General features: G+C 47.8%; 1 protein-coding gene across 1 annotated transcript; it reads right to left on the minus strand.

Annotated features, from left to right (window-relative positions):
- Positions 1-5: 5 nt before the first annotated feature.
- On the minus strand, positions 6-8,806 carry lcp1 (lymphocyte cytosolic protein 1 (L-plastin)). Its single transcript, XM_061088213.1, has 16 exons — positions 8,649-8,806; positions 6,897-6,977; positions 6,654-6,802; positions 6,217-6,340; positions 4,200-4,332; positions 3,525-3,606; positions 3,285-3,450; positions 3,011-3,153; positions 2,800-2,895; positions 2,356-2,551; positions 2,185-2,263; positions 1,584-1,698; positions 1,337-1,470; positions 883-1,003; positions 493-617; positions 6-363 (listed from the first exon to the last, which is right to left on the minus strand). Exons 2-16 carry the CDS (start codon positions 6,961-6,963, stop codon positions 231-233), a joined length of 1,863 nt encoding a protein of 620 aa, XP_060944196.1. The 5' UTR covers positions 6,964-6,977; positions 8,649-8,806; the 3' UTR covers positions 6-230.
- Between the last annotated feature and the right edge of the window lie 246 nt (positions 8,807-9,052).

The following is a 9,052-nucleotide window of genomic DNA, read 5'->3' on the forward strand; positions in this document are numbered from 1 at the left end:
AGCTCTTCATGTTAAATTGTTTATTTGTTGCGTCTAAAGTTTCAGATTTTAAACCACAGAGAAAAACATTTAAAAAAGAAACAGGAAGCGTCTGTTTTTCTGTGATTTTCACTGAATCAGATTCTTTCACCTGAAGAAAACGTTTAGTTTTAGCGGATGATTCCAGAACAGCTGTTCCAGTATAATCTGTTTTAGATTGGGATGCCCCCCCCCTCCAGGTGACCTCCCCTTCACGCCCTCTTCATGCCACGGGCCATGAGGCAGGCGAACACCGTCATCACCATCTTGGGTTTGACCTCCACCAGGTCCTCGGGCAGAGCGTACACCCGGGCGCCGATCTTCCTCGCCATGGAGATGGCGTACCTGGAGACAGTGATGACGGTTAGCGTGAGGACCGGGGCTTTCTGATTGGATGTTACTTCATCAGATGGACTTCAAACTGAGGCTCCGCCCCTCGTGCTGAATGTGCTTGTATCATTTGTGTGCGTTTACTTTGCGTTGTTGAGTTTCTCGTCTTCCGTCAGGTCGTCGGCCTTCACCAGGTCGTACCTGATGGATCCAGGCTGGATGGAGTCAATCAGGTCCAGAACCGGCATGCTGCTGCTGACTTTACTGTCCTACACACACACACACACATAACACACAGACACACACACACAAACACAGACACACACTCTGATGAATTCAATCCAAATCTCAAGCTGAAAATATCTTTTGACCATATTTAGCTCAAACATGCTTTTTTCAGTTTGCCATATTTGTAAACTGATATATTTACCTTTTTAAATACAATTTTTATTGAGGATGAACTTCAATATTAAATCAAAATATGAAACAAATGTTTGGTCTAGTTGTTGATGCTGTGTGTGTGTGTGTGTGTACCTTGAAGCTGGAGATGGTGTTCTTCCCGGCGTGTGACAGCGTCTCGTTGACCCAGGACACGATGGTGTCGTCCGTCACTTTCTGTCCGTCGCCCAGATCCTCCAGGATGTTCAGGGTGTATCTGACGGAGACACCGACCGTCAACCACACAAACACTCATCTGCCGAGGGGCTCTTCAGCAAACACTGACGTCGACCACCATACTTATTATACTATGTATATATTATGTCTATATTATTACTATATTATATTATACTGTGATATATTCCTGGATCTCTGCTCCCTTGATTTGATTTAATTATGTTCAGTAACGGTTCAAACCACCAAAATCTCAGCAGCCTAGTTTGGTCAGAAGGTGGCGCTACAGGGCTGCTAAAGATGCAGCCTGCTAGTTTTTTATTTTGGTGAAAGGTGAGTGACCGGCCAGCAGGGGGCAGCAGTGAGGTGTTGTTACCTTCTCATCAGCTGCCAGAGCAGAGCGAGGGTGAGGGTTCGATTCCCAGCGTTCAGGTCCTGACCCGCGATGCCAACCAGAGAGAATTTGGCTTCTTTCTTCCCGAGCTCCACTGCGTAGTTACAGTTCTCCAGCTACCAGACAAACACATCGTTTTTACAACCTGCAAATTGCTCTTTACCAGTTTCCTCAGTAAACTCCTTCCGGACTCGAACGTGTGACGTCCACGTTGTGAAAGCGGTCGTACCTTCTTCATGTTGCTGCCCAGCTTCAGGTACGGAGGCTTGTTGACTCGCTCCCAGTCGACCGGAACCTTGATCTTCTCGTACAACTGGAAGATCACCATCGCGTCGTCGATATCTCTGGAACACACAAGTCAGATCACTTACTGGTCACGTACTCGCTGAGGAGCTACACGTGTTACTGGAGGATTCCAGCAGGGGGCACTGCACGAGTGGAGAGCGCTAAGTTTAAAGTCGAATTTGCGTGCAGTTAACAAACAATAACAAAGATGGCGACACATCAAACCCTGGTCACAACTCGTCTTCTGAACTCTCGATCATTTCTGTTGCTAAGGACGTTACTTGACGACCACGTCAACGACTCGCTACTGCCCCGCCCTCTTCTGTGGAATTCGCATCTTTCGTACGCGCCTCATTAATTTCTGAGGATGTTAACCTCACGCAACAAACGACCTTGTCTACTCGTGGTTCATGCCGACCCTCAGAATGCTAGCTATATGACAAGTCCTCTAACACGTCACACAGGTGACTGCAGGGGGCGCTGCTGCTCAGTGAATGAGTCGTTTCACACTCAAACAAGAGAAGAAGAGCTGTGGTCGTTCTTACACGTATAAGTGGTTGACCCGAGGGTTGACGCCCAGCGAGTTCATCCAGTTCCTGAAGGTTCTCTCCTCCCTGGTCTCACCTGGAGGGAAACATGGTCAGTGAGTCAGTAACACAGGAAGTCGCTCAGATCACGTGACCAGATGATTGTAGAAGATCAGAATCCATCTGGACCTTCGATGGAGCTCCAGTCGATGTCCTGGTTCTCTGGTTTCTTCAGAGCCGGGTACTTGTTGAACAGATTAGCAACGAAAGCTAAGTTCAGTTTCGGGTTTCCTCTCACGACGTCCGGAGGCATCACGAACTGTCGGCAGCCGAGCCGGTCGGCCTGGTCCAGCATGCACTCGGCCCGCTGCAGCTCCTCCTTCTCCTGGGGGGGGGGGCGACCAGGAGGACCACCAAGAGGACCACCAAGAGGACCACCAAGAGGACCACCAAGAGGACCAGGCAGAATACAGTGAAAAGACTTTAGCATCCACTGGCTCTGTGTCATACTGTTTGTTTGGAACAGGAATCAACTCTAAATCGAATTACTTTCATATGTTTTGGATGATTACATATTAGTATAATAATTTATACTTATTAATATCATATGAGTGTGATGTCGTAGGCTCTCACCCTGAGCCCTGACATGTCGATGGCGATGGGGGGGATTCCGTCCTCGTCTCCTTTCGGCGCCACCTGGTTCAGGAGGTTGTAGTACGCCCGTGAGTCCTGGAAGAAACACACAGTTACACACTGAAGTTTAACTGAGGAGGTGTGTGTGTGTGTGTGTCTGTGTGTGTCTGTGTGTGTGTGTCTGTGTGTGTCTGTGTGTGTCTGTGTGAACCTTGATGTCGGAGCTGAAGTTGTTGATCTTGCCGCAGCCGGCCGCCTCCAGGTGATAATTGGCCCAACGCAGCAGCAGCTCCTCAGGTGAGAGCTTCAGCAGATCCTCCAGACTCTCTCCATCGCGCAGGAGGGCGATCAGAGCTACACACACACACACACACACACACACACACACACACACACACACACACACACACACACAGTTATAATGAACAGAACATAAGTTATTATAAAGTCAGCGAGAAGTGAATTGTTAGATTCCACGGTCAAACCTTCGTTCCTGCTGAGCTCGATGTCGGCGAACAGTCCGATCTTGATGACCTGCCACAGCAGACCCAGGACCAGGTGCTGCCTGCCCTCCTTCAGGTCCTCAGCTCCGATGTTGACCACGTGGCAGCCGATGGCCGAGGCCGAGTTCAGAGCCAGGTTCAGGTTCTCCTGAGGAGACACCAAACGTGAGGAGAGGCTGTGGAGGTTTCACCGTGAGCAGATCAGAGGAGGAGGAGCCTCACCTGGATGGTGAAGGGCGTGAGCTTCTTCTTGTTGATGGTCCTCTCGTCGATGGTGTCGGGGACAGAGAGGTTGATCATCTTACTGAAGGAAACACGTCCAGGGTCAGAGACACAGGAGAAGACACTGATCCTAACATCTGCTGGACTCATGGTCCCTGGAGGACGAAGCCTTCACACTCTGGTTCTTTGACCTTCAGGTTCTAACTCGTTGATGGATTGTGATGAAATTTAATTCAGACGTTTATCTCGTTCCCGTCAGGACGAAGTTTAATAATCATCTTCTCAAGTTTCCTCTAGCGCCATCATCTGGTCATTCTTTGAATTAGTCAAACTCTTTATGACTAAACACCTGACGACTGTGGAAAGTTTTAGTGGAATTAGAGGTTTTACAACATTATTAATTATCATTATTCCAACTGTTCAAAACACAGAAGAAGTTCTGCTTCCTGTTCACGTGCTGCTCGGACGTTTCTGTTTCCTGTGGACGTCTCAAAGTGGAAACATGGACGACTCAGAGATGTGTTTCATTCATTGAAACAAATAAAAACATGTTTGACAAACTGTATGAACTTCTCTACGTCACTCTGCGTAATTTAACACACATTAAATTCATCTTTTCAATAAAAATTGATTGTTATTTTCACATAAGACAAATCAGCCTGAAATCAAACGCACCAGAGAACGATCCCGTCTCCCATCGCTGTGAACAGGTCGTTGTTGTTGGGATCCATGGGCAGGACGTGTTTACAGTCCGCGTCCTTCTCCAGAGCTTTGTTGATCCAGTTCACAAACGCCACCTTCTCCTCCTCTGAAGACAAACAGCAGGAAATAGAGTGAATAACAGGAAGTTATCGTTCACCTTTTATTCATGTTAGATTTGTTTTTATTTTAAATCAGTGTGTGTGTGACTGTGTGTGTGACTGTGTGTGTGACTGTGTGTGACTGTGTGTGTGACTGTGTGTGTGACTGTGTGTGTGACTGTGTGTGTGACTGTGTGTGACTGTGTGTGTGACTGTGTGTGTGACTGTGTGTGTGACTGTGTGTGACTGTGTGTGACTGTGTGTGTCTGTGTGTGTGTGTGTACCTGAGTAGGAGTGTGTGTGTGTGACTGTGTGTGACTGTGTGTGTGACTGTGTGTGACTGTGTGTGTCTGTGTGTGTGTGTGTACCTGAGTAGGAGTGTGTGTGTGTGTGTGTGTGTACCTGAGTAGGAGTGTGTGTGTGTGTGTGTACCTGAGTAGGAGTGTGTGTGTGTGTGACTGTGTGTGTGTACCTGAGTAGGAGTGTGTGTGTGTGTGTGTGTACCTGAGTAGGAGTGTGTGTGTGTGTGTGTACCTGAGTAGGAGTGTGTGTGTGTGTGTGTGTGTGTACCTGAGTAGGAGTGTGTGTGTGTGTGTGACTGTGTATGTGTACCTGAGTAGGAGTGTGTGTGTGTGTGTGTGTGTGTGTGTGTGTGTACCTGAGTAGGAGTGTGTGTGTGTGTGTACCTGAGTAGGAGTGTGTGTGTGTGTGACTGTGTGTGTGTACCTGAGTAGGAGTGTGTGTGTGTGTGTGTGTGTGTGTACCTGAGTAGGAGTGTGTGTGTGTGTGTGTGTGTGTACCTGAGTAGGAATGTGTGGTGCCTGACTGTGTGTGTGTACCTGAGTAGGAGTGTGTGGTGCCTGACTGTGTGTGTCTGTGTGTGTGTGTGTACCTGAGTAGGAGTGTGTATCTGTGTGTGTGTACCTGAGTAGGAGTGTGTGTGTGTGTGTGTACCTGAGTAGGAGTGTGTGTGTGTGTGTGTGTGTGTACCTGAGTAGGAGTGTGTGTCTGTGTGTGTGTACCTGAGTAGGAGTGTGTGTGTGTGTGTGTGTACCTGAGTAGGAGTGTGTGTCTGTGTGTGTGTACCTGAGTAGGAGTGTGTGTGTGTGTGTACCTGAGTAGGAGTGTGTGTGTGTGTGTGTGTGTACCTGAGTAGGAGTGTGTGTGTGTGTGTACCTGAGTAGGAGTGTGTGTGTGTGTACCTGAGTAGGAGTGTGTGTGTGTGTGTACCTGAGTAGGAGTGTGTGTGTGTGTACCTGAGTAGGAGTGTGTGTGTGTGTGTACCTGAGTAGGAGTGTGTGTGTGTGTGTGTGTACCTGAGTAGGAGTGTGTGTGTGTGTGTGTGTGTACCTGAGTAGGACTGTGTCTGTGTGTGTGTGTACCTGAGTAGGAGTGTGTGTGTGTGTGTGTGTACCTGAGTAGGAGTGTGTGTCTGTGTGTGTGTGTGTGTGTGTGTGTGTACCTGAGTAGGAGTGTGTGGTGCCTGAGTAGGAGTGTGTGTGTGTGTACCTGAGTAGGAGTGTGTGTGTGTGTGTGTGTACCTGAGTAGGAGTGTGTGTGTGTGTACCTGAGTAGGAGTGTGTGACTGTGTGTACCTGAGTAGGAGTGTGTGTGTGTGTGTGTGTGTACCTGAGTAGGAGTGTGTGTGTGTGTGTGTGTACCTGAGTAGGAGTGTGTGTGTGTGTGTGTGTACCTGAGTAGGAGTGTGTGTGTGTGTGTACCTGAGTAGGAGTGTGTGTCTGTGTGTGTGTGTGTGTGTGTGTGTGTGTGTGTGTACCTGAGTAGGAGTGTGTGGTGCCTGAGTAGGAGTGTGTGTGTGTGTACCTGAGTAGGAGTGTGTGTGTGTGTGTACCTGAGTAGGAGTGTGTGTGTGTGTGTGTGTGTGTGTGTACCTGAGTAGGAGTGTGTGGTGCCTGACTGCTCGGAGGTTCCTGCCACGTTGCAGATTCCCTCCTTCTTGTTGATGACCTTCCTGAAGGTCTTGGCCACGTCGCTGCTCTTCAGGCCGTGAACGATCTGCAGGAGGAGCATGAGGAGCATGAGGAACATGAGGAACATGAGGAACATGAGGAGCATGAGGAGCATGAGGAACATGAGGAGCATGAGGAGCATGAGGAACATGAGGAACATGAGGAGCATGAGGAGCATGAGGAACATGAGGAGCATGAGGAACATGAGGAGCATGAGGAACATGAGGAACATGAGGAGCATGAGGAGCAGAGAACTGTAGATTATTGTTTGTAGATAATCTCAGATTTTGTCTTTGTATTAAAAGATGATGATGGTGATGTTGTGTTGACAGCGTGTGACCTTTGACCCGGGCCCTCACCTCAGTGAACTCGCTGAAGGTCAGCTGCTCGCTGCTCTTCATCAGCTCCTGGACGATCTCTCGGACCCGGTACCCGGGCAGCGGCAGGTTGGCGGCTCTGAAGAGCTCGTTCAGCTCCTGCTTGCTGATGAAGCCGTTGTTGTCCACATCTGGAGACAGAGGTCGACAGGTCAGAGGTCACAGACTCATTTCAATAGTACAAACAAAACAACAGATTTGTGTGAGCGCTCTTGTTTTGCTCACCGATCTTTGCGAAGGCTTCTCTAAGTTCCTCCAGCTCCTCGGGGGAGATCTGCGAGGGGGCGGCCATGTTGGATCCGGAAACTGACACAAACACAGATCGTCTTAATTTAGAAGTTTAAACGTGGACGTGAGCGAACGGCCTGAGGAGGAGGAAGTTAAATCTCCTGTGATGCAAGCTACTGACAGCTCTCACTTCCTGTTTCTGCTGCACTTCCTGTCTGACGGACGTGTTAGTTTGTGTGTGTTAATGTTGTGTAAAAAGGTGTAAACACCTGCACGGGTAACTTGGACGAGTATGTGGACAGAATTCAATTCAACTTTATTTGTGTGGCGCCAAATCCCAATAAACATTATCTCAAGAGACTTTACATAGATTAACGTTTTCTAGAGAAATCCACAGAGGAGAGGAACAACTCTACGTTAGATTCAACACTGCATCTCACAAACAGACAAAACCACAATCTACTGAGGTCACACTTATATGATTAACAGATAACAATAATAAATCATCTATAACACAATATATATGATAAATATTGACTTCAGACACACAAGACTGTTTATCTCCAGAAGATCCAACGAGTCGGTTTACAGATGAATATGATTCATAATCATATGATCAGTGACCAGGAGGAAGTGTGTGTGTGTGTGTGTGTGTGTGTGTGTGTGTGTGTGTGTGTGTGTGTGTGTGTGTGTGTGTGTGTGTGTGTGTGTGTGTGTGTGTGTGTGACTGTGATTGAGTGTGAAAACCCTCTGAAGGAGGAACAGTGATGATGTTTGTTTAAGTTTCTGATCAGTTTAGTTTTAATCAGTTCTTTGATGATATAAAAACAGGCTGAGACGTGATGATTGACAGCTGACACTGACTCCTGACTGGTCGAGCACGTGAAGGGGCGGGGCCTCGATACCACTTGACGATCACGACTGTAAGTGACATCATCAGCACAAGATGGAAGCGTAGATATTTTAGCTTCGTGTGCGGAGGAAGTGGAGACGTGTAAAGATCAAAGGTCAACTTCTCTGAGACTTATTGTTCATTATTCAGAACTCAGGATCAGTTTGTGAACATGTTTCCTGCAGATTGAAAACAACAATATTATCTGTGTAACGTTCAGAAAATAAAAATAGGAACTTGAGTTTAGAAACTGAATCTTGAATCAACTTCAGACAGTAGAATAGATCTGGAGCTTCTCTAGCTCACGTGGACGCTAACGCTCGAGCTGCAGCTCCTCCAGCTTTTACAACGAACACTGAATTTAATAAACTCTGAGGAAACGCCGCTCGGCAGACGTGTGAGTTTCTGTTCATCATTTCGCTGCCTCAAAGGGATTTTTTGTTTTTTGCAGTTGAAGTGAAGCTGACCACAACTTCCTCTCCAGCTCGCTGCAGAGGTTTAACTTCTGCTTCCTCCTGCAGGCCTCGCTGCCGCTCTAACTGCTCCTCTCTCACTGTCGGTGCAAAGCTGCTCAGAGGCAAACCACATGAAGTTACAGAACATGAGCGATGAAGGTTTTTAAGTTTGTGCGTTTGACTCGGTTTGACTTGATGCTGATCTGTGAGCAGCTGAAGGTTGAGAAACTCTTATATTAGGAAACTTCTGTAGAATCGTTCATGAAGCAACAGTTTTTCTCTTCGTCTCTTCTTCTTTCCGTCTCGACACAAACAAGAATTTAAAAGTAAGAATTTAAGTCTCGTGTGTCCGTGATGCCTTCAGGGAACAGCTGGATCCGACCTGAACTCAGATGTCTTTACCTGGGAGGTGAGGAGGCCGCTGAGCTGTGGGTGTCTGTCGTCCCTCTGTCCGTGTCTCTGTCTGTCTCTCTGGTCTCTGTCTGTCTCTCTGGTCTCTGTCTCTCTGGTCTCGGTCGGTCCTTCTGGCGGCTGAGCTGCTCGACAGCACACAGAGCGACAGCTCATGTATTCAAATCAACGAGGAAGGAAGTGACACGCAACACCTCAGAAACAGGAATGAAAGATGATTTGTCTTTATATGGCAATGACACACAGGCGGCTGTCGGGGTGACCCCCCCACTGAAGGAGGGTCCAGGTCCCATGAGTCGACTCATCTGGTGACGTGATCCACTCAGTGGTCATTTATTCACAATATATAATATGATATGATCTTTCAGTTTCAGCTGATGTGCTCAGATACTTCC

Source organism: Limanda limanda, chromosome 16 (genome assembly GCF_963576545.1).
Source record: "Limanda limanda chromosome 16, fLimLim1.1, whole genome shotgun sequence".
Lineage (NCBI taxonomy): Eukaryota > Metazoa > Chordata > Actinopteri > Pleuronectiformes > Pleuronectidae > Limanda > Limanda limanda.

What these genes read in the sequence shown, in the direction of transcription:
- lcp1 (XM_061088213.1), bottom strand. Translation starts at nt 6,963, where the DNA reads ATGGCCGCCCCCTCGCAGATCTCCCCCGAGGAGCTGGAGGAACTTAGA. An exon ending in AGAAGCCTTCGCAAAGATCG is followed by an intron (nt 6,803 to 6,896) that starts GTGAGCAAAACA and finishes CTCTGTCTCCAG; the next exon opens with ATGTGGACAACAACGGCTTC. An exon ending in GGAGACGGGATCGTTCTCTG is followed by an intron (nt 3,607 to 4,199) that starts GTGCGTTTGATT and finishes TGTTTCCTTCAG; the next exon opens with TAAGATGATCAACCTCTCTG.